This window comes from Trypanosoma brucei, chromosome 9 (genome assembly GCF_000002445.2).
Source record: "Trypanosoma brucei brucei TREU927 chromosome 9, whole genome shotgun sequence".
NCBI classification, from domain to species: Eukaryota; Euglenozoa; class Kinetoplastea; order Trypanosomatida; family Trypanosomatidae; genus Trypanosoma; species Trypanosoma brucei.
The window spans coordinates 815,098-836,756 of NC_007282.1; the positions used below are offsets into that span (position 1 = coordinate 815,098).

The 21,659-nt window shown below is 48.1% G+C and overlaps 17 protein-coding genes and 1 pseudogene across 17 annotated transcripts, besides 7 other annotated features; 15 read left to right on the plus strand and 3 right to left on the minus strand.

Moving 5' to 3' along the window:
- Positions 1-12: part of a sequence feature (GA-rich) that runs on past the window's edge.
- A 35-nt stretch (positions 13-47) lies between these two features.
- Tb09.160.3280 (hypothetical protein, unlikely) lies at positions 48-200 on the plus strand (the record flags this gene model as incomplete). Its single annotated transcript, XM_798682.1, has 1 exon — positions 48-200. The coding sequence occupies one exon, from the start codon at positions 48-50 to the stop codon at positions 198-200; it is 153 nt and encodes a 50-aa protein (XP_803775.1).
- Positions 70-158: a sequence feature (A-rich).
- A 131-nt stretch (positions 201-331) lies between the features above and the next one.
- Positions 332-484, plus strand: Tb09.160.3290 (hypothetical protein, unlikely; the record flags this gene model as incomplete). The annotated part of the gene is made up of 1 exon (XM_798683.1): positions 332-484. The coding sequence occupies one exon, from the start codon at positions 332-334 to the stop codon at positions 482-484; it is 153 nt and encodes a 50-aa protein (XP_803776.1).
- Positions 362-432: a sequence feature (A-rich).
- A 248-nt stretch (positions 485-732) lies between the features above and the next one.
- Positions 733-846, plus strand: Tb09.160.3300 (hypothetical protein, unlikely; the record flags this gene model as incomplete). The annotated part of the gene is made up of 1 exon (XM_024642647.1): positions 733-846. One exon carries the CDS (start codon positions 733-735, stop codon positions 844-846), a length of 114 nt encoding a protein of 37 aa, XP_024498434.1.
- Positions 847-1,103: 257 nt separating this feature from the next.
- On the plus strand, positions 1,104-1,232 carry Tb09.160.3310 (hypothetical protein, unlikely; the record flags this gene model as incomplete). The annotated part of the gene is made up of 1 exon (XM_024642648.1): positions 1,104-1,232. One exon carries the CDS (start codon positions 1,104-1,106, stop codon positions 1,230-1,232), a length of 129 nt encoding a protein of 42 aa, XP_024498435.1.
- A 1,714-nt stretch (positions 1,233-2,946) lies between these two features.
- On the plus strand, positions 2,947-3,999 carry Tb09.160.3320 (hypothetical protein, conserved; the record flags this gene model as incomplete). The annotated part of the gene is made up of 1 exon (XM_798686.1): positions 2,947-3,999. The coding sequence occupies one exon, from the start codon at positions 2,947-2,949 to the stop codon at positions 3,997-3,999; it is 1,053 nt and encodes a 350-aa protein (XP_803779.1).
- A 292-nt stretch (positions 4,000-4,291) lies between these two features.
- On the plus strand, positions 4,292-4,429 carry Tb09.160.3330 (hypothetical protein, unlikely; the record flags this gene model as incomplete). Its single annotated transcript, XM_024642649.1, has 1 exon — positions 4,292-4,429. The coding sequence occupies one exon, from the start codon at positions 4,292-4,294 to the stop codon at positions 4,427-4,429; it is 138 nt and encodes a 45-aa protein (XP_024498436.1).
- Positions 4,430-4,498: 69 nt separating this feature from the next.
- Positions 4,499-4,645, plus strand: Tb09.160.3340 (hypothetical protein, unlikely; the record flags this gene model as incomplete). The annotated part of the gene is made up of 1 exon (XM_798688.1): positions 4,499-4,645. One exon carries the CDS (start codon positions 4,499-4,501, stop codon positions 4,643-4,645), a length of 147 nt encoding a protein of 48 aa, XP_803781.1.
- A 6-nt stretch (positions 4,646-4,651) lies between these two features.
- On the minus strand, positions 4,652-4,933 carry Tb09.160.3350 (hypothetical protein, unlikely; the record flags this gene model as incomplete). Its single annotated transcript, XM_798689.1, has 1 exon — positions 4,652-4,933. One exon carries the CDS (start codon positions 4,931-4,933, stop codon positions 4,652-4,654), a length of 282 nt encoding a protein of 93 aa, XP_803782.1.
- Positions 4,934-5,358: 425 nt separating this feature from the next.
- Tb09.v1.0190 (hypothetical protein, unlikely) lies at positions 5,359-5,595 on the plus strand (the record flags this gene model as incomplete). The annotated part of the gene is made up of 1 exon (XM_798690.1): positions 5,359-5,595. One exon carries the CDS (start codon positions 5,359-5,361, stop codon positions 5,593-5,595), a length of 237 nt encoding a protein of 78 aa, XP_803783.1.
- Positions 5,596-5,634: 39 nt separating this feature from the next.
- Positions 5,635-5,655: a sequence feature (AT_rich).
- A 383-nt stretch (positions 5,656-6,038) lies between these two features.
- On the plus strand, positions 6,039-6,935 carry Tb09.160.3370 (hypothetical protein, conserved; the record flags this gene model as incomplete). Its single annotated transcript, XM_798691.1, has 1 exon — positions 6,039-6,935. The coding sequence occupies one exon, from the start codon at positions 6,039-6,041 to the stop codon at positions 6,933-6,935; it is 897 nt and encodes a 298-aa protein (XP_803784.1).
- Positions 6,936-7,321: 386 nt separating this feature from the next.
- Tb09.160.3380 (calcium/potassium channel CAKC) lies at positions 7,322-9,958 on the plus strand (the record flags this gene model as incomplete). Its single annotated transcript, XM_798692.1, has 1 exon — positions 7,322-9,958. One exon carries the CDS (start codon positions 7,322-7,324, stop codon positions 9,956-9,958), a length of 2,637 nt encoding a protein of 878 aa, XP_803785.1.
- Positions 9,959-10,095: 137 nt separating this feature from the next.
- Positions 10,096-10,563, minus strand: Tb09.160.3390 (hypothetical protein, unlikely; the record flags this gene model as incomplete). Its single annotated transcript, XM_798693.1, has 1 exon — positions 10,096-10,563. The coding sequence occupies one exon, from the start codon at positions 10,561-10,563 to the stop codon at positions 10,096-10,098; it is 468 nt and encodes a 155-aa protein (XP_803786.1).
- Positions 10,199-10,222: a microsatellite.
- A 315-nt stretch (positions 10,564-10,878) lies between the features above and the next one.
- Positions 10,879-12,382, plus strand: Tb09.160.3400 (annotated as a pseudogene).
- A 415-nt stretch (positions 12,383-12,797) lies between these two features.
- On the minus strand, positions 12,798-14,270 carry Tb09.160.3410 (uncharacterized protein; the record flags this gene model as incomplete). The annotated part of the gene is made up of 1 exon (XM_798694.1): positions 12,798-14,270. The coding sequence occupies one exon, from the start codon at positions 14,268-14,270 to the stop codon at positions 12,798-12,800; it is 1,473 nt and encodes a 490-aa protein (XP_803787.1).
- A 228-nt stretch (positions 14,271-14,498) lies between these two features.
- Positions 14,499-14,519: a sequence feature (AT_rich).
- A 129-nt stretch (positions 14,520-14,648) lies between these two features.
- Tb09.160.3420 (hypothetical protein, unlikely) lies at positions 14,649-14,756 on the plus strand (the record flags this gene model as incomplete). The annotated part of the gene is made up of 1 exon (XM_024642650.1): positions 14,649-14,756. One exon carries the CDS (start codon positions 14,649-14,651, stop codon positions 14,754-14,756), a length of 108 nt encoding a protein of 35 aa, XP_024498437.1.
- A 75-nt stretch (positions 14,757-14,831) lies between these two features.
- Positions 14,832-14,855: a microsatellite.
- A 1,372-nt stretch (positions 14,856-16,227) lies between these two features.
- Tb09.160.3430 (hypothetical protein, unlikely) lies at positions 16,228-16,611 on the plus strand (the record flags this gene model as incomplete). The annotated part of the gene is made up of 1 exon (XM_798696.1): positions 16,228-16,611. The coding sequence occupies one exon, from the start codon at positions 16,228-16,230 to the stop codon at positions 16,609-16,611; it is 384 nt and encodes a 127-aa protein (XP_803789.1).
- A 574-nt stretch (positions 16,612-17,185) lies between these two features.
- Positions 17,186-17,299, plus strand: Tb09.160.3450 (hypothetical protein, unlikely; the record flags this gene model as incomplete). The annotated part of the gene is made up of 1 exon (XM_024642651.1): positions 17,186-17,299. One exon carries the CDS (start codon positions 17,186-17,188, stop codon positions 17,297-17,299), a length of 114 nt encoding a protein of 37 aa, XP_024498438.1.
- A 577-nt stretch (positions 17,300-17,876) lies between these two features.
- On the plus strand, positions 17,877-18,290 carry Tb09.160.3460 (hypothetical protein, unlikely; the record flags this gene model as incomplete). The annotated part of the gene is made up of 1 exon (XM_798699.1): positions 17,877-18,290. One exon carries the CDS (start codon positions 17,877-17,879, stop codon positions 18,288-18,290), a length of 414 nt encoding a protein of 137 aa, XP_803792.1.
- Positions 18,291-21,659: the final 3,369 nt, after the last annotated feature.

A 21,659-nucleotide genomic window follows, 5' to 3' on the forward strand; every position in this document is an offset into this window, starting at 1 on the left:
AGGAAGGAAGGATACAGCAGAGTATGAGGGTACGTAAATAAGTAAATATGGTATGGTTATGTATTTGTGAACAAAAGAAAACAAAAAGAAATGAAGAGGGAGAAACGAAAAAAAAACCAAGAAAAAACAACAACAACAACAACACACACACACACGAAGGAATACATATGAAGGGGTATGTTGATAAAAGTAAAAGTTGAGTGAGGGGAAAACAAAGGTAGCTACTGTAAGGAAATAAAATGAGGAAAGGAATAGCAAGAAAACAGGTAAAGAGAAAAAGAGAAAAAGGAATTACTCACTAATTTTTTCTACCTATGACATAAAGGGAAGAATGTCCGGTGAAGTGGGTGAGTGGCGCCGAAAAAGAAAAAAAAATCAGCGAAAGCAAAAGAAAAAAGATGAAGAAGAAAAACGTGAAATTAACAAAAAGGATACAAGTAATAATAATGTAATACGTCTCTTCTTCAAAAAAAAAAACAACTAATTATATGTGGCCGCCAAACGAACGGTAATAAACAAGAATAGAAAAAAGGAAAATATTTGAATAACTAAACAATGAAAATAAATTAAGGAACGGGGAGTGTCAAACCGACCTGACAAACCGTCTGGTGAGGGCTAGGTATATGCAATCACCACCGTCATCGCTGATTCTCAAGTGCATATTCCCAATAGGGCCACACATGCGCTCATGTACGGTCTCCTAAGGTGTATGTATGTGTGCGTTAGGTGTGTATGAAGCGAGCAAAGAAGAGAGGGGGGTCGAAATGGATGGCTCGGCAAACGGGTCTGCCAACTATTTTCTTCCCTCTCCCTTGGTTCTATTGCCTTGGTCGTTTTGCCATTTGAAAGACCTCTTCTTTGTTTTTTCTTCCATTGCACCGCGCCCGTCCCCGACGCCACCGGGTTCCCATTTTTTTTGTAACTGAAAAGAGGGACGGTACTGACACTTGGGGCGAATAACGGACACTAAGCGAACCTCACCCCTGAGTCTTCCCCACAAGGTGTTGGTTGCCGCGTGTGCGTGTGCGTGTGATTTGTGTGATACAGACATACGGCGCCGAAGTTGGGGGAAAAAAAGAGAAGAAAAGAACTGAGTTTGAAAAATGGGTGTTGGGTGCAGCGAATGGGAAAAGGAAAAGAATGAGAGGAGGTGTAACCAATGCCTTTCGTGCGGCAGCGCGGTTGAAGCGTTCATTGCAGCTTTACGAAATGTTGCCAGCGCAGGGAAATAATTACCCCGAGAAGTGTCGGAAGGTGCATCTTATTGCAGATGTCCCTGAATGAGAAGTGATGAACGGAAATAAGGCATTGGAGGAGAGGAATAAAATACAAATAAAATCAAAAAAGGCTGAAAAGAAAAAAAAATAAAAGAGACCTAGCGGTATGCAGCTACCACAAATCGGCGGACACATGCCTCACTCCCGTGGCGAAGCAGAGGGTACGGCACCCAAACTGTAGGAGCTGCGATGTGTCACACTGCTGTGAGTGTCGCGGCGGCAAACGGCGTGTGCAGACATCACCGTTTCAATGACGTCAAAAAGGCAGTAGCGTTGAACGTGTCTGTGGAATAGAAAATAAAGTAGGCAAATAACTGCTCATACACATGAGGTCAGCCTCGCATCGCACCCCAATTATTCACCCTTTTCCTTTTCTGATTAACCGGTGGACTGAATAGGGCTCGGCCATGTTTGCTGCTTTTGGTGTTCTTATCTGCAGCGCCCCCCCCCCCCCCCACACACACACACCCGTAGCTCACGCCCTTGTCATTGTTGTCATTTCTTCCATACTCCCGTTTCTTATTTTCCCTTTACACCGCTGCGCAGTCCGAAAAAGGGAATTAAGGGAAAATATGGTGCCACGCCGAGAGCATAAAGAAGTCACCTCGGCGTTACTCTACTACTTAACCCGGCGTGGCCCGCAAATGGTGATGCCCTTCCATCATTTGCCGCAGTAACTTTTTTCCAGTGCAAACTCACAAGACATGCATTTGGAACATATTGGCGCTGGGGATGTCAGGTGCCAACAGGGGTACTCTGTTTAATTGACGGTCAATAGCAGACAGCGTTTGTGTGATCTCCCTTTACCAGGCTGCAGATCCGTAGGGGTTGCCGAGTGGGAAGCCATCCGTTACGTTCCTGTCCCATTCCTCTCTTCCTCACACATGATGGTCGCAGCTGCCTGTAGGTATAATGTATTACCTATGGGTACAGTGAGCATTTGTTTGGAATAAAATGCCTTTTGCGACCATACAACAACCTACGCGTAATCGGCTACACTTATGCCTGAGCTGGTCGTGCGTAGGTCGCGTGTCTTGAAGGATGGTGCTGCAGGCGCTTTCATGAATGCGGGGCGTTTAAGTTTTCACACTCCCGAAGGGCGGGATTATCGATACGAAGCGTAACATCTAGCTCTGAAAATGCGACCTAATCCCTATGCTCAGTCCGACAAACTCCCGAAAAAGTCTATCGTGCACGAGAAAGTCGAAAGGCCACCTATAATGGCTACCAACCGTCACTCCCCTCACGGGGCGGGGGCTCAGATTATGATAAACATCTCGAGGAGGGGCCGGAAGCGGTGAACTTTGCACGTGGCTAGGTGCGAGAACACGTTTGAATTCTTCACGAGGTCACTAGTTTGTAATATGGGGGAACGAATCACTCATATGGTTGTTACAACGCTATGCAGCTTGAGTGCTCATTTCTTCGTTTGTATGTACCAGATGTTATGTGAGAGACCAGCTTTTCAACTGTTTCTCAAATAATTGACGGACCTTCGTGAGCGATTGTACTTTTTTTTTTTCCACCGTTTCGATGCTATTTTTTGTCCTTTCCCCCTTTTTGAACGCCAACTTTTAGTGAAATTAGTTGTACTTACTGTTGCATCAGGCGGCAGCAACCTAGATTGGATCGGACGAATCACATTGGCACCGAGTACTACCCCCCACTGATGCTCTCCGGTGTGTATGGTCCGCAAGCCGAAGGGGCACGCCAAATGTTAGCGACTTTGGGATACGATAATCCCTCATCCGAGGACATCGCACTCACGCTACAGCAAATGGGTGAGGCTCGGGCTCTTAGAACGCAACATGTCTCAACACAGCGGGGCACTCCCGATCAAACTGGCGTCTCACCCCCGCGCGGGGCATACGACACCACGATGAGCCCGCGGAACAGCGGTCAATCACCGGTAGGACGTGGTGGTGTACTGAAGGGCACCACCGCAACACCAGATGATGTGCGGCACGTGCGGGCAAAACCGCCACCGGTGGATTTCCGCGACTGCTTCGATTATCGCATGCACGAACGAGCACCTGGGCGAGTGTCCGTGGGAGGTATCCTGAAACGTGGCGGTGGTGAGAGGTCTAACAGGCGGTACGTTGACCCCGTCGACGGGCCGATTGCCGGTACCGTAGGGAAGGACCCATGGGGTCGTCTTCGCTTTGTGTCGACGGGAGATCGTATAACTCCTGAAGACCGCATAGAGCAGCACCTCCGACAACACGAAAAGGGACTCAGCGCCCCACTCGGGGGGAGACGCACCAGTGAAACTAGGGAATACCCCGCTAGAAAGGGGAGGAGGAACAACGTCAGTAGGGGGCAAGACGAAGAGGACGAGTATTCTGACTACGTAGATGACTACTATGATGACGAGGGTTTCGGAGGAAATCTGGAGATGTTCTACGGTGGCCGTCCGCCCACTGCAGTAACACCCTCCATGACACTACGGCTCGGTAACAAGTTTGCACTTGATCAACGAAGCGCAAACACGATGTACAACTTTACTGGCGATAGTCGGTACAAGTACCGTAGTGGGCCCGGGGCACCTTTGTCCACTGTGTTGGGACCAAATGGGTCAACACTACGGAACCGTGCGGATCCGGTGCGACGGGGGCAGGAAATGCGTGAATTGTGGAAAAAGGATAGCTTCCTCGCCCAGCATGGCAGGAAAGAGGATCGCTGGAGGGTAAGGCAGACCATGCTAAGCCGCAGCCTCCAATGAGGCCGTATCGTTCTTTATTCTTGGAGTGGCTTGGTTCTTTTCCTTGTTAGTAAGATCAAAGGTGGGAACCACATCCCTCAGATGAAAAGCGGCGGAGGGAGGGAGAAAGGTGAACGAGTGGAGGGGAAACTTGGGGAGGAGTGGGCGTCCGTTCTAATTGCTGCTATGTAATAGAAGTATCCGGTACGTATTATTCATGTGTTCTTGTTTGTGGGTATCCACATTTTTCTTTGGTGCAGATACTTTTCCATCATGATTCCCTGTTTAAAAAGGAGAAACTGCAGGTTCGTTTATGATGTCCACGCCTGTTAGGCCTGGGAAATTCGACCTCACTGCTTTCCCTTATCACCACTTTGCTCGTTTTCCCGTGCATCTCCCCGTTCCCACGGTGATGGGGGAAAATGAGTGTACACAAGACGACTGTCAGTAAAGTTTAACAACAGACAAAGCCGAAGTGGGCTTACCTTAGGGAAATCAAGGGACAGCGTTCGACCCAGTAATGGCATGCCCCTTTACAACTGCAGTGCGGGTGGTACTTTGCGTCGCTGTACTCAAAATTCTGTGCGACGCCATTAATTTCCGCCGCTTCATTCGGGCACGGGTCACGTACGGTGGGGAAGGTGAAAGGGCTTCGAACTTCAACTAATGCCACCTAACATACTCGCGACGCATGCATAAGTACTAAAAGACAAACGAACGGCCGCCCCCGCAGGTTTGTCATTAGTGTTGCAATTATCGATTCTCCACCCCCACGGAAGCGCACAGATGCACACAAGCAGGCAGAGATACACAAGTACAAACGCGGTTGTATGTGTGTGCAGGTGATGAACTTCCCCTTTGCGTGCGCCGGCTCCACGAGGGCTATGAGCAACTGACTAGCGGAATGTGATTTCCGCTTTTTTTTTTCCAAGATGTTGGAGTGCCACCTCCACATCAGTAGAGGCAATGTATATATATATATATATACATTGGCAGCATCCCGTTCATTCACATCCTTATTAACGTGCGCGCTAGATACGCGGTGGAGGGGAGGCAAGAAAGTGTTTATGGGAGTTATGCACTGAGGGGCAACTATCTTATCAAACCTGCCGCCTCCCTCCCCCCCCCCACGGCAAAACCGCACATAGCATTAGGTTATTATTATGTCCTTTTGGGGCATTATTATCGTTTTTTTTCTTTTACTTGTCTTCCAGCGTTTGTTATAACTGATGGCATCGTGCACAATAAAATGTTTCACCTTTCTTGTGTTGTTGCGCGCGCACGTGTGCATGCGATCACCTCTTTCCCAGTAATGACAGTAGTGCCCCTTATTCATCAATTAATGAGTTGTTGTGCCGCAATGTGGAACTGTGTGAATCCATGAACGACTCTTCATGCTTGCAGACCGCATTATCGGGAGGGTTCTATCAGTTGTCCTTTTTCTCATGGTTACACATATCTTTTCTATATCTTCTTCCCCATTCGATGAAAGTACGAAAAGGAACCCCTCGGCACGGGATCTCGGAGGGGTATGTGGTGTGCACACGTTACGCATACATATATACTTGTATGTATGTATTTATTTGTTTTGCGTTTACCCCTTCCCCACTGCATTGACTTCTAGTATATGTTTTCCTTGAGAGGGGGGGGGGGTTGATATATATATATATTTTTTTTCTTTTCCTTTCTATGAGGCAAGTGGCCCTTATTTGTTGGAGGGTGATGAAACCTTGAGGTAAAGGGGGAAGTGACCACTTGGGGCTAACAACTGACGACAGGAGGAGCGGTGGTAATCACCATGGCGTGAGCGAAGTTATTGGAAATACCCTTTTATTAACACGGTGACTACATTAATTCTCTGCAGTGTTTTGTTGCCACGCAGATCAACCATGTTGCAATGGGCATGGTCCCGTCAGTCCCTGGATATGTGCAAAAAAAAACAAATGCGTATACATACGTATATCTATGTGTATGCGTGTGCAATTACACGTCCCCTTCGTTTCTTCACACCAAACTCTTAATGTTTCACAAGTGGTGAAAGCGGACCTCACGTGGAGGGAATGAGACACGTGGGCTTTGCTCATCACACGCGGTTGAACCGCATTGGTAGGTGTGCTTTTCCTTTGATATTCCAGCACATACATCACTTCCCCATGGTGTTGATGGCGCCGTCAGCCGCTTTGCGATCCTATGTCACTAGTGAAATACCGCAACACGTAGCGGGTCTTGAGGAGATGCTGCCGAATTCGCTTCGTTGTCCAGAGTGTGGAAAACATTTTATGAGCGCCACAAACCTACTCTACCACCGTCGCACTCGTCACATGATCACCATAATCTCCTCCGCGCAGGAGCAGCTGGATCGCTTAAGAGAAGAGAATGCGAGACTGCGAGCAGAGCTTCAGCAGGCGCACATGCAACATCGGCAAACGACCCCCAATCAGCAGCCCATGAGTGGGACAACCGCTGGAGAACTTGACAAAACTCAACGCATTTTCCCGGCCGCCGTTCCAGAAGGGAAGGCACTGGGAATTAGTATGGCGGAGGTTCACAATCTTCGGGAGCATCCTTTCAGGGTGGGAACGGGATGTTCAGGGGTTCGCTGCGTTGGCGTCGTTTCGGACGACGTTGAAGTGGGTCACTTGGGAAGACATGAGGGCGGGACTGAGAGCGGGTTGGAGGTTTTACAGTTTACCCTCAAGTTGGAGGGATACCGCCAGCGGCGTACTGGCCGCTTAATGATGTACAATAACCTTGTCACAGTGCGCCTGATGTCACCACAGTACAGGGTTGAGAAGGGTGATGTTGTGCTTGTTATAGGGAACTATGGTTTGCATAGGTCGTTTGACCTGATATCTAAGCAATCAATGGAGAATTGTGTCTTGGAGGCGGGGTACATCGGGCTGTTGAAACGAGGCAGCCAGGCGGGTAATTCGGAGTACACGCGGGAGGACGTTTAGGCATTCTAGCCATGACCTTCACAAAGCATTTTTTTTTGACTTGTATTATTCCCCACATGATGCTACGGTAATGTTGTGAGAACAATGTTTCGGGTGGGAGACGGGGGAGCCAAATTACATTTACAGCAACCGTGACACCAGATATTATTGTTATTACTATCCCCAGCGGTGCGTTGACTCTCTGCTGTTGTAAACGACGCGCGTGACACTCCCTATTCGCGAATCAAGCAAGTCATGTTCTCTTTTCCTTTTCCCTTTTTTACACATTGTTGTTTAATTATCCATTTACTCCTTCTCTCTCCCCGTATATTCCCTTTTACCGCCGCCGTAAGCGGTAAACCGCAAGCGAACTGTAGGTATTCACCGCAGCGTGAAAGGGGAATCAGATGTCGAAATCACGCGCGGTGGTGAAGTTTGGTGGCGACCAATCGAAGGAGAGGGTTTCCTTCCGAAATTTCTTTGATGTGCTGAATCAACGGCACAGCAACGTGTCCGTCTCAGGCCTGGCGGTGACCCTCTTGTTCGAGTTGCTCTCCATATCCATTTATGTGGAGGCATCTTTCTACGCCCATCCAACGTCGATATACGATTTCAACTGGAAAACCGGCCGGTTCATTACCGTAGCGATCATCAACGCTATATTCTTTTCGGAGTGGATCGTAATGCTCTGGGTAGAGGAGCAGAAGGTGAGGTATTGCCTTTCTTTGTTGTCAATCGTAAATGCCCTGACGTGCTTGCCAATGGTTATTGTGGGTATTGGTGCAATTGTCAAGCCCACATGGCAAAGCGTATGGGTGCCCCTGTTTCTCCGCGTGTGGTGGCTGCGCAAATGCATTTTAGTCCTGCTCGACTATCCGCAGGTTGCGAAGTGGATGATGGACATAAGACGCGATATCTGTCGTTTCTTGATTACCATGCTTGCCGTCCTCTCCACGTGTGTTGGTATACAGCAGTTTGTGGAGACCTTGGCTGGGAATTACATGGATCCGTTTTCGTCTCTCTACTGCATGGTCACCACTTTTGGGACGATTGGGTACGGTGACGTATCGCCGCAAACGGCACCGGGTCGGTTCCTTATGATTGGCTTTCTTGTCGTGGCCCTCAGTTATTTCCTGCCCCTGTTCCAGCGGTTGGCACAAATTGGTCGAGACCACCTGAACTATAATGAATGTCACTCGTGTTGGGGAAGGAGGCCGCACGTCATATTCTCCGGTATTTTCACGGGGCTTGGGGCAGAAATCATATTGATGAATTTCTACGCCGGTTGGAGGAAGTACCTTGGTGTTAGAGTGGTACTTCTTTCTCCTGTCGACTTTCCTCCGGAGGTGAGGCTGTTGGCCGACATCCCTTGGCTCAGGAACCGCGTTGTACTCATGATTGGAGATTCAGCTAAGCAGGTGGATCTCATACGGGCTGACGCCGCGAACGCCGAGGCTATTTTCTTGTTCGGTGACACGGGTTCGGCAGCTTATCATGCCGATTACCAGGTGATACAACAATCACTTGCCATACGCCAGTTCGATCCCGAACTCCCTCAACATCTGTACCTTCGAAGCGAGCGACATACCCGACACGTGGCGTCCTATGCTGCCAGTGTAGTGGAGGTTGAGAGACTGTTGCATCACTTGTTGGGGCTCGGTGCTGCGGTCCCCGGGGCTGTACCCTTAATAATGAACCTTCTCCGAACGTACGAACCACTCAAAGTGAAGGGTACAGCTTCACGTCCGTGGATAGAGGAATATGAGTGGTCGCTGCAAAATGATATCCACTGTTTGGAGATGCAGCAAACGTTCAGAGGTTATAGTTTCCACAGTTTGGCAAGGCTGCTCCTCCAGCACAACGTCACGCCCATAGGCATTATCGATGAAAACGGCGAGGTGCAACTCAACCCGCATAGGATATCCTCTTCTGCAGTCAAACTTGTTGTAGTTGCCAAAGCCCTTCGGTCCGCCAGGAGTGCACTGGAGGCTGCGGAGGAAGCGCACTCTCAGACCTCATTTGGAGAACATACGGGTGAGGTGGAGGGAAAAGAACCATGCATCTACGGAATGGACCGCGAGGCGGCTGCCGGCGCATACTACACCTCCGATTTTCCCGGTCGGGAGGCCAAAAGTGGAGTTGAGGCGCTGCAGCTTGTGGATGATGCCTACGACTTCGAGAATCATTTTGTGGTTATCGACCTCTCGATGGCAAAAGCGAAGGCACCAGAAACAGAGGGGGCGCGAGAGGGATCCCTCAGCTCAGCTGCCATGGATGTCTTCCATGTGATGCGTTCCATCCGGCAGTCGTATCCACAAAACGATATTGTCTTGCTAACGAAAGACACCTCCTTCTCCGCCTACTTTGGGCGCTATTGGAATTCGGTCCCGGGTGCCATTCCAGTGAAATATATCGATGGCTGCGGATTGAACGCAAACGACCTCAGACGTTGTAACCTCAAGCGCAGCGCAGGTATCATCATTTTTTTTTCTGGGGACATTGGGGGTGCCTCTACTGGTGGACTCTCCCTTTTGGTCTTTCTTTCGGTTGCGTCCATTCTTCCTTCGTCGCATAACATACCCGTTGTGGTGGAACTGGACAGCACGCAGTATCTCTCCCTCTTTCCACCATATGCCGACGACCCGTATCTGTGCAGCAGGGCCGAATCTGATTTTGTATTTGAACCCAACTATGTTATCGGCAACGCCTTAAGTAGGCATATGTTTTTCCCATCTGTACACCGTACTTATTTTATGGACGAATTCGTTGACATTATTGACATGATGGTTAGTGGTGTGGATGAAAGGACGCCGTCACTCGGTCGGCTCCCGTTGCTCTTCACCACTGACTCGTTACACATTTATCAGGACGTAGTTGAATACTGCCTCAAACTCTGTTATCTACCGATTGGTTTGCACCGTTGCATCTCGGACCCGGAAACCCCGTATATCAACGGCCAACGTTTTGTGCTCACAAACCCACCGGGGGATTTGATTGTTGATCAGAAATGCGATGCCGTTTTCTACCTTCTACCGGCTAGTTGATGCTGCCATGATGTTGTCTTCTTTTTTTTTTCCTTCTGGCTGACACCGACGATGTGCAAGTGGGCACTTTGACGGTTGTGGTCGCTCGACTCGCCCTTGTGCGCCGCACACTAAAGATAACAATAATAACAATAACGTTAAAAATAAATCCTAGGAAGCTTTACCACATCTATCACCACCACCACCCTCCCCGGTGGGCCTTTTTTCCCCCTTTTCTGGTGCCCCTCCCCCCCCCCCCTCCACACACACACACACACACACACATTAGGTCTTTTGAAAATAAGGGAACGGCATGTGCGGTTTTGACCCCTTTGGAGCAGCGGTGAATGGAGCAAACGAGCAACCCCACGCCATGCGGAGCAACAAAGAGAGACGTATCGCCTACACATGAAGCGGCTAGCGGGGATGAGGGTTGGAAAACGAATCGGGAGGAAACGGCCTTTTTGCCGGCGAAATAAAAATGGTGTCGGCGAGCGAGTAGGTACGGCAACGCGGGCCTTCAAGGCGGACACTTTCTTGATGAAGCGGATCGGCAACTTCCTTTCGGGGATGTAAGGCGTAACGCGGTTGTGCGAAACCCCGCGGGGGCCAATGTCAAGCACCATTTTTTTTTTTTTTTTTGCAACGACGGTAAACGGGTAGAGAAAGAAAAATAGTAACAGACAGGGCCTCAAGCACTATTTTCCCCCCTTTTACATATGGCAAGTCTATTTATATATGATGGGGGCCACAACGTAACCGTGACAACGGGGAAGAAATCATCGTGAAGCTGAGCACCCCACTGCAACGGGTGCCGGATCGTGCAACGAAGTGGTTAAAGAGACATTTTATGGAAATCTGAACAAAAAAGGTGGAGCGCCACATTGTTGTTTAGTGATTGCATTTCGGGCCCGCTGCACCCAGCTGCTGCTGGAAGGGAAATGGGTTCGGGCCACGGCCCAAGCACCGCGCAGACGCTCATTGTTTGGATGGAAAGGACGTTTTCATGAAGGAAATAGGGGTTAGGCACTGGAATTTGAGAGAGGTTGTAGGAGAAAGAGAGAACTGGTTGGGTGAAAGCGGTTATAAGACGGGGAGAGGCGGTATACTTATTGAGACGTGCGGATGTTGAAGGGGGAAAAAAAGAAGGGGATATGCTTCAGGAAATCTATGTGGTTTACGCGTCAATCTCTACACGAACGTGTGGGAGATGACGGGGGTCCGTATGGCTAGACGCCACAGAAAGGGGGACCGGACCCTCACAGAAACCGAAATCCAGTAGTCAAAAGCGCTGCGACATCTGAGCGGCAGTAGTTAGAGGGAACCGCGTCGCACAATAGCACCGGCTCGCACCGCATTTGAATCCACAGCTCCCCCCTCCACTCCCTCCCCATGCTTTCCAGGAACCGTGGGTACGTGGTAATTCCCGAAAAATAATCGGTCAACCGCCCCATATTATGAAGTAGGCCCAGCTAAGGCATGGGGAATCCCCATGCACGCACAGAGGCGAAGGTTTTTTTCCTTTTTTATGAAGCATATTAGGTCAAACTCTCCACCGTCGCTTGCCGCCTGCGCCATGACGCTTTAACAGTGTGCAGTAGCAGGTGACGGCAAAAATGCGAACCTCGCACCTATACCAAAGTTCCAGAAGACGATTAAAAAAAGAAAAACAATATGTGAAATCCTTTTCCCGGATCAACACCCCAAACAGGGACCATCCGCCTACATCAGCAAAAGAATAAGTAATCCCTCTCTCTTTTTGGAAATGCGCCTTCCCCGAGTGTCGACACCTGTGGTGTTGCCGTGTCACTTGGAGGGGGTTTCAAGTACAGACTGGGTTCGATACGTCGCGGATCGCAATGGAATAATAGATGTTGTTCCCCTTAGTGTTTTGTGAGATGCAATGCGACCCGCAACCCAATAGCGGCATAAGCAATGGAATCAAAACAAATAAAACAAATGCCAATACTAACAAAGACTCTTCTTTCCACGATGTTTCCACGGAGTGGTAAAGGAGGCTCTCCTCCGCGTGCCGATGGACGATGGAATGGGCGGACAAAGGGTGTAACAAGTAATAGCCCCAGTATGTCTAACCAACGCCCTGAACCGTCAGAGGCCCACACTTCGTCAACCTGTTCCCCAGCCTTTCTTCAGGCGCCTGCCGTGTTCGTACTTGAAATGGCGGGCTTTCGGTGTACTTCTCCTGAGGTCAAATTCACGGCCCATTCCACGGGAATATCGGAAAGGAAAGAGAGGCTTCAGTGTCCTAACCTCCGCCAAAAAACCGCCAACTACGTGCGGTAAAATCGACGCGGCGGGGGTATCACGGTATCCAGTGATTACGGATCGTCGCGTCATCCATCCAGAGAGAACCATCCCAAACAGGTTGCCGACCGCAGCTGCCCTTTATTTCCTTCGTCTGCTGCTGGCAGTAGTGCGCAATGAAATCGAGCTCAAGAAGCCAACGCGTACCCTAAGAAGAAGGGTGAGGTGCCTTAGCGGTTTCCATCCTTCAGGGGCCGCACAAATACGCAGCCTCTTGGCGGAGCTGTTGAACGAAGCAGCGGAGGGCGGTGCCCGAAATAGACAAATTGGGACACCCGGTGTGTGCAGCCCAATAAGTGCGTTTATCGGTCGCATAGCGGGTACCTCAGCTACGACTAACTCCGCATACAAGATCTTTTCCGCGTCTGTGTATAAGAAAGAAAAGAAAGAAAAACCGCATCAAGGGCCAACGGAGGGGAAACACACACATCCATCCGAAGAGACGGTGAACAACAACGGTGGATCACATATTTTCCCTATGTGACAAGTGGTGCACTCAGCGCTCCTAACCGAAAAAGCATCAGAAGAATAGCTATCATCGAAGCAGATTCACTCCCCTCGCCTGGAGCTCCGATAAGACTTCACTGTCAATTTTGACACCCCTCAAGTTCACGGAACGCAACCGTGGCAAAGTCGTAAGCGCTTCCACACCCTTTTCCACTGACAGGCAAGAGTTGAGGCTAATTTCCTCCAAGGTCTTCACTGCAGCGAGGCAAGATACATCGGTAATGTCCATGCACGTATCGAGGCAAAGCACCACCAAACTGCGGCTTGCGCTCAAATCCCGCAGAGAGTCGTCTGTGATGGGCAAACACGTTCCATCTAGTCTACGGAGTTCAGGAAGCTGAGAAATATTGCCAATACCCTGTTTCACCTCTGTGCACGCGTCAAGATTTAACTCCCCTAGCGTTTTGAGGCTTACGAGTGCTGATAAATCCGTTAGATTATCGCAGGAAGAAATATCAAGTCTTACAAGACTCCGACTTGAGCACAAGTCTCGCAGAGCACAATCGGTAATGGGTGTGCAGCTCAAATCAAGTTCGTAGAGTCCTGGCAACTTACCCAGGTCACCAATACCTGCCACCACAGCCTCGCACGACTGGAGATTAAGGTACTTCAAGGTCTTCAGCTCCGCGAGGGGCGAGACGTCAGTTAGCTGGTCGCACCAGGAAAGGTTAAGTTTTACCAAACTCCGGCTTGAAGAAAGACCCTGCAAAAAAACGTCCACAATGGAGGAATAACTTAGATCAAGTTCATATAGCGCTGGCAAACCACCCAGCTTCCCAACACCTTCCTCCAGAGATGTGCATGACTCAAGAGTAAGCTGTCTCAGAACCTGAACATCAGCGATGTGCAGCACATCCGTTAGACAACCACACGAAACTATACAGAGATTCAAAAGACTGGTGGTGGCGCCTAGGCCACGAAGAGAGTTGCCCCTCATCGACGTGCCTATCAAATACAGCTCGCGAAGTGCCGGCAACTTTCCAAGACTACCGATACCCGTCTCAATACCCACACACTTACATATTGCCAGATGCTCCAATGCTGTCATCTCAGCAAGAGGTGAAACATCCTTCAAATAGGGACACGAATCAAGGCAGAGTTTTACGAGGTTGCACCCAGCGGTTAGGGTCTGCAAGCATCCTCCCCTAATTGGGGCCTCAGCAACTTCCAGTGCTTTCAGTTGGGGAAGATTTTTAATGCCAACGAAGTTTTCCAGCTTCGGTGCTTCTTCAATAGACAACTCGCCTAGCGACCTCAGTTCGGGAATAGGGCTTAAGTCAGCGAAAGGGTATTCGCCCTCGAAGCGCAGTGTCTGAATGGAAGTGCACAAGCGGAGAGAACGCAAAGATTCCCTTTCAACTTTTTCCGTGAGGATGAGGTGATGGCAGCTACGCAGCTCATCACTCCCAGTGGCTCGTAGACTGCCAACACGCAACCGGTTCGTTTCTCCACAACAAGGGCGAACATCTCCCCCAACACTCGCATCACTTCCTTCAAGCATTGCAGACTCCCTACCACTGATGTAGACAACTTTACTAGAGATAACTACGGAACAGATACAAGTTACGAACCTTTGGTGCCTCCTCCTCCGCTGTCGCGGTGTCTACTGAAGCAACAAGCTTCCTCTAAGGGTGGTAACGACCTCCCCAATAAATTTGCGATTAATCAGAAGTAGTCTTCCAACGTGCGCAGGTGAAAATGCATAGATACATAAATAAATACCAGGATCATTATTATTATTTTTTTAAATGAAAGAAGGTGGCAACCAAAAGGGAAAGCGCGCTTTTGAACTCATTCATCCGACGTGACGGAAAAAGTTTTCGCACCACGTGCAAGGTTTCAACAAACACCGGTATACACCAACGCTCTTCCGGAGAAAATGTTGCTGGAGGCTGACGAAAAAGGCCCCCAAATAATGAAGATCACGGTTCATAAGCCGCACAAACTAACTGACAGGACAATGAAAATGCTCCCAAAGTATTTGTGAAAGTAAGGCAATCCCCACGCGCTACAGCAACTGTCCTCCGCACATTTCACTCGGTGTTTCACCGAAACGAGGACGACACACACATACACACACACACACGTCTACCCAGCCACTAAAAGCACATCAATCCTCAAAGGAGGAAAAAAAAAAACGGACAGAAGCTTGGCTGTAGTGTTTCGTTTAGCCCCTCATGTCAAAACAAAAGCTCTTTAAATACTTTAGTTACCTTTCCACTGGAATAACAGAGTTCCTTCTTCCACACTCAAATACACCAACGAGCTCCTTCACGCACCCTCGGGGTTACCGCGGCTCACCTCTTCTGCATTATGTTCGGCTCATATTGATCATTCATTTAACCGGTCATACAATTTAAAATTTTCCCACAACGTAAATTAATCGAAAAAAAAATGAATACACACGAAAATACCAAACGCTCAACCAATAAAAGCTTGGAACCACCTGTACCACCAAGTCATGGGATACACGTGTCAGGAAAAAAATAATTCGGTAGGTGCAGATTGTACGTATGGATGCAACCAACAAACCAACACACTGCAACCGCAACTGCCCGTGGGCCAGTATGAAAGCAACGGTATTTTGAACAGCCCTGCTTTCGTATTAATCAAATCTAAGTGAAGAGAACAACAACAAAATATAAACGTGAATATACATTTCCACGAAGGGGTGCGTGCCCTTCCTGGCAGCGCCTGGGGTAAACCAGATATAACGTACTGAGTCGTCGATCAAAAGATTCCCAGGCGGCTGAATGTAGGCGGTGACAATGCTACAGCATACGCTAACCAGACCCCAGCTTTCTGTAGTGCCAACTGCAGTGCGTTGGGACATCTTCAATCCTCCTGTTACATGAAAAATGAAGGCAAGCTCGTTAAAACGTTGTTAATTACAACGAAAGGTGATGCCATAAAATACACACGAAACAAAAATGCATTGATTTCAATACAATCGGCGCTGATAAAATTAGAAAACCTTAAGCTGCAACCGCACTACACTTCTTCATGGAAGCATAACGACGCACGCAAACGCATCCGATGATGCCCATTGGCGGTTTTCTCGACTGGGTAAAATCAGATGTGAACAATCGTTGCTACAATACTAGTGCCTTTTTACTTTCCATCTTACTCGTGCGCCAAGTTCATCACCAGGGCGGCAACAACGCTTCAAAAACCCACACATAGCGACCATATCGCAGTGATATATACTAAATTAATGTGGATACTCAAGGCTCAACAAAGCGCAGGAAAGATACTGTGCGTTAACATTATTTTTTCTCACACACAAACAGATTTAACACTCTACATGGATACCCGGTCACGGAATAGAAGCTCTGCTATGTAGAACGACCCTCTACCCCAAGAAGTCTGGTGGTCCTGTTGAGGCATCACCGTCAACGAGGACGTACCTGCTAGGGCTGGGTAAAACTTCCGTAAGGCTCCAAACATGGCATTTACATATGAATGCACAGCAATGCATGCACAATATGTATGAGCCAAGGAAAAAACAACACGAAATAAAAGCGCCTGCTCAACCTCACAACTGCAAGGGCTTAAATCACTCTTCTGGGGCAACGAACTTAACTGAACAACCCAACAAGTTGGTATTCAATTACCCAAAACGGGGGTCCGCCAATGACTCAGAAGGAAAGGGATACGATGGTACGGAGCTGCTGTACGTTACATGGTTTCATTCTGGCACAGACCATGCAGATACCCTTAAGCACTTAGGAAAAAAAGATGTTTTTCATGTATCGTATCGGTATAGCACTTTAAAACGACGCACAAGTAATACGCCTTCATCAAGTCGGTCCACGCAGCTTAAAAGCCCAAGGGCTGAGTAGACGTAGCGCGCGCTAACTTCAACTTTAGTCCTCGTATACGGACGTGGGCGTCACTAAACGCAAGCACCCCCAACTTTCCCCTTTACACAAGAGATGTGGCACGACCACAGCGACACCCCCCAGTTATCTCCCCCTTTTTTCTTTGAATGGAGGTCCAAAAAGGCAACCCCCCGACTTCCTGCCCCATTTTCCCGTTCTGCAGAAGGCAGCAAGGATGAAGTGAAACATCAGGGAAGAACGCTCAGCCCCAGACTCTATCAGAAAACGAAACGGAAAGCCGCCCAACGACGACGGTTAACACTTTCGTGCATAACACCTCCGCGCGTTCTTAAACGTACAAGCCAGCAAGTTAACCCCCCCCCCCCTCACAAGTAAAATTTTCTACGGCGTCACTGCAGAGGAGACTCGGGGCTGCGCACATACAGGAAGAGAAGGTCTAAAAGCGACCCGGGTCATTTTGCTGGGCTCGCACTCCGTGCGGCAGTGCCAAAAAAGAGTCCCATTTCACCCCTGCACTGCACTCCCCCCTGGTTATGTGTCTCAAGCTGCGGACCGACAGCACACAGGGAAAAAAATGGGTGCAGTAAGTTCCCGGTGGGTGGTATGCATCCCTCTCGCATCCGCCGTGTGTAATGAGAGCCGCCGCATGGCGGAGGAAAACCGGTGCCATGGAGTTCCGAGGGATTAGTCGTTCCCTCCATTCACACGAAAGGTGTGGCAAAACGGGGGAGGGGTGACTGGCCTCTCGCCACAGTCCATCTAAGCCTGCCTGTACGGCAGCTGCAGTACTTCCTTCCACGGTATTGGCGGAGGCTTCAGCGAATAATTTTTCCTCAAACCGTCTCTTACCCGCGGCGAAAGAGGGGCGAGTGAGTGGACTCTTATGCCCCTCTTGTCAGGCTTCGAACGGTCTTGTCCCGATTGCCGGGTAAGGCCTAGCAGGAGTGTGAGAGCGGCCCTTCAAGGTGGCTCTGCAGGTGAACAAAGCCACTGGACTTGGACAGGCAGTGGTTCTTTCATGATCCCGTCATCACAGCCGCGGTCCGGTACGCCGCGGAGTGGCGTTTGTGTTCCAAGGGAGACTTGCCGAGCCGTTCACCTTCTGTGCGGGATGAGGCCGAACCTATTTCGTTCGGGAGCTCACCTCGGTGGTGACTGTGGTTTTGGTGGGTGCCTTGCTCCGCTGTGTTGAAATTTGTCGAGGTGCGTGCTATTTTTTCCTTTTCTTTTTTTTTTTTGGTATCGAGTGTGACTTTCTGGGGGTAATGTGGTTGTTATTTCGCTGGAAGTGTGCGCTCCCTGAGGTGCACACATCTGGGCGGTGCGTGCCCCTCTGGGGTTCTGCGGCGTTGGGTAGCGTGCCCCTTGGTGTTATTGTTCTTTCTAGCGAGACTGCCGGTCGAGAAGTGTGTGTGTGGAGACACGCTGCTACGTGGGGTCGTCCTCCTGGTGTGTGTGTGTTGCTCGCGCGCGCATGCCTGCCTGCGCGGGATTCGCTGAGCAATGTGTCGCTGACTTCCCTTTATAAAAAAAAAAGAAAAATAGTTCGCGATATGTTCGTTTGCTTGACAGACGCCGAAGTACCGTGTTCACGCAAAGGGTCGATGAAGATCTCGTCTCGCCTTTCGCGCTTTCGGGGTCCCGCAGTTATCGTATCTTTTCGAAGTGCACCGGGCTAAGATTCGCGTGGGGTGCCGTGCCGATTTCCCGACTGGTGATGCACTTCAGTTACTGCGGTGTTGTTTCCGTTCATTTTTTGATTTTGAATCACTTTTTTTTGTGTTTTTGACAAATACAGGTTCTGGTGTACGCGAAGCGTATGCTTTTCTGGAGGTGGGCTTGCGCCCGGAATCTTCGTCAAACTCAGAAGATTTGTGACGTTTTTGGTCAAGTCACTACTACACATATATATGTGGTGAGGGTTGGTAACTTGCCCTGTGAACTAGCAACCACCTGCTGTTTGCTAAAGGACCAACTTTCGCTTTGTATTATATTTTATTTGATTCCCCCGGGAGGTGGAATGTGTTGTCATTTGTTCTAATCTGGGTGATAATCCTCGCCTGATTTAAAAAAAAGGAAAACGGCGACGGGTCAGTGTTATGTTATCTTTGCGACCAGAACTGTTTGTCAACAAATAAGTGGGTGTATTATTGTATAAGGGGGAGAGATTCTGTTTGGACCACAGCGGATAAATAATAGGAGCAAATATAACTGTATGTACTCCTGAGCACAATAGAGTTTTGTTCGAAGAAAAGGATCACTTCATTGATCCTGCTTTTGCCAAATTTTTGCCTTTTGGTGACAAGAGCACTTGATAGCGGCGTGTCGCAATTCGGTTGTATGGTTTCTATAACTTAAATCCCGTGGATGGAAGCTGCGGATGAATATACAGTTAACTGTGTGCACGGCTGCCATTATGATTTCCCCCCTCTGCGTTCTAACCAACCCTAAGCTCGCTGGTAAGTTTGTACGAAGCTTTTCGGAGGAAAGTAAAATATTTTTCGGTTATTCGTTACGTACTGAAAACATCTTATGGTTTATTTATATTAGGGATTTGCGTTCTTGAGCTGAACAATTAGACGTGTCCGAAATGTAAGTTTCGATTACTGCTTTCATTTTCCCGGTCTACATATATACATCCGCGCACACATATATGTATGCATATATTAAGTGCGTGGGCTTGAGTCTCCATGTATATGTACATAGCTTCTATTTTCTGTAGTAATACGAAGGTCGTGTTGTGCGCAACCACTCGTGTACTGTGTGCGGTAATGTTTTCAAATGGTTAAAATTTCCCCCCTTTTAATAGAGCGGCGTGCACACGCTAGCTTCGGTTTATATTATTTACTTCTATCAAACGCTCGTGATGTTTAAAGGTTTCCTCCCCTTTTTGGCGTGCATGGGTATGGGGACACAGGATGTCGCTTGTTTTTTTATTTTCTGCGCTCTTATCATAAGTTGCACGTGTGGAAAATGTTAATCTGAAATAAAGCGGGTGTAAATTGTATCGTTCAGTAAAGGAGGGATGCGTTCACAGTATCGAAAAAGTTTCAGATCACACTGAAGGCAATCGACCGTATTTAAATGTAAAGGTGCAGTGATATTCCGACGGCACTATTCCGTTAGTTGCTTACTGTAGGCGCCGTGATGTTTTGAAAATTTTCTTATTTACTCTGTGTTTACTCATTGGGCCTTCTGTTTTTGACTACACCAGTGGGAAAAAACGTTTTTTACACTTGAACCACTCATAAAATGCTTTTTGCAATGAAAAAAAAAGAGAGTAAATCCACTAATATCCCAACGAGGTAGGGCATTTCTTTTACATCAACAATGCCGAAAGAATATGGATTGGGGAAGAAACCTTAATTCCGGTAGGCTGACGTGAACTTTTTTATTACTTTTCTAGTGGCCGAAGGGTTCTTCAAGGAAAAAAAAATAAGGATTGGGATCTTTTTTTTTTTTTGACGACAACATCTTTGTCACTGTTCAACTCTCTTGAAAAGAATGTGATAAAATTGTGAGGTTATCTTTTGATGACTTGGAAAATATTGAGTATTTCCCGAAGTGGCCTAATTACGTGTGAGGTAAGGTCGATCGACGGTCTGAGCCGGGCGGTGCCCATGTTTGTATCGTTTCCCCTTTGTTTCTCATCACGTTAGGTCTGCTAGCAAGGTGCCCTAAGGAGGACCTTTTATTTAGATTAATATTTCCCCGATCACGTGTAGTCTATGAAGCAGGTCTGTGCGCTTGCTCAAGAGAAAACTAAAGGAATGATGTTGTTTTATCCTCGTTGTTTCGTAGTGCGGCTCATAGTTTTACAATGCCCCACATATTGCCCGAAAGGTGGCCCGGGCACAATTTGTTCAATCTTCAGAGGATGAGTTGCCCCGTTTTGATTCATTCACAGCAATATATCCCCTCTCAGCCCCTTCCAACGAGTGTCGTGTTTAACCCTATGTGCGGGTTGGGGAAAAGAACGGTTGTTTTAATGTACGGTGGCTTTATGACTTAGATTATGAACCACAAACTGTGTTTCATATTGGTTGCACCAACCAACGTAAGGAGACTTGTATTGGCCACTTTGGTCAAGATAATTCGCGTACTCTTCCCCTTCCTGAGTGCAAGGGCTTTGTGAAGTTGACCGGGCTATTAATTAAAAAAAGGGTTATGCCTTACCGACTTGATTGCAGTTGGAGGATGTCTCCATTGTTTGTTATCGTTCTGTTACCAGCGCTTCTCCGATTTCGTTTATTAGGGCGTGTTCTTTACTAAATTGGCTTCCACACAGGGAAAAACAAAGATGAGAAAAGAGGCGGCGATGAAGTGCGCTTTGTTTGCTCAGATATTCTGGTTAGTGCTGTCAGGGGTTGATTGGAAACCAGATACCTCAAGATTGTTCTGCCAAGTGTTGTTTTACAAAAATTCTACCTATTCTGCACCTCCTTTTGGTAGTGGTGTATAACTCAATTGGATAGCAAGACACATGACACTCTGCTTCCTTTTGTTTGTGATCGTCGTTGTGATTCGCTGTACTTGCCTATGTGGGGAAGAGAAATGTCATTCTACCTTTTTTCTTTTGAAATTTGTCTCTTTGCTAGAATTTGGATGGACTTGTTGTCACGTACGTATCAATGTGTAATTATTGATATTCGGAATAAGTGAAAAAAAAATGGACGGGTCTTCAGGGACATCCATCCCTTTTCTTGATGTGCTGGAAAGTGTTGCGGCAGGTACTGTTCTGTAGTTGGGTGAGCGCTTGCGTCAGGTTTCTGAGCTACTGATGTTTTCCTCAGGTACGGACGAAGTGGGGGATTATTGGAAAATGTTTTTATCTAGTTTCTAATGTTTATCATTTGTTTACGGTATGTTGCCGCTACAAAAATACTGGTAATTATGACGTTTCTGCTGCCCTCGGTTATGACGTACTTGGAAGGATCGAACGTTACTTTTTTTTTTAAAAAAAATCAAAACTGTTTAAAAATTTTACGTTGCAGTCGCTTAAAAAAAATTTATGTGTGTATTTCCCCCTATGTGTTCCGTTCACTGTG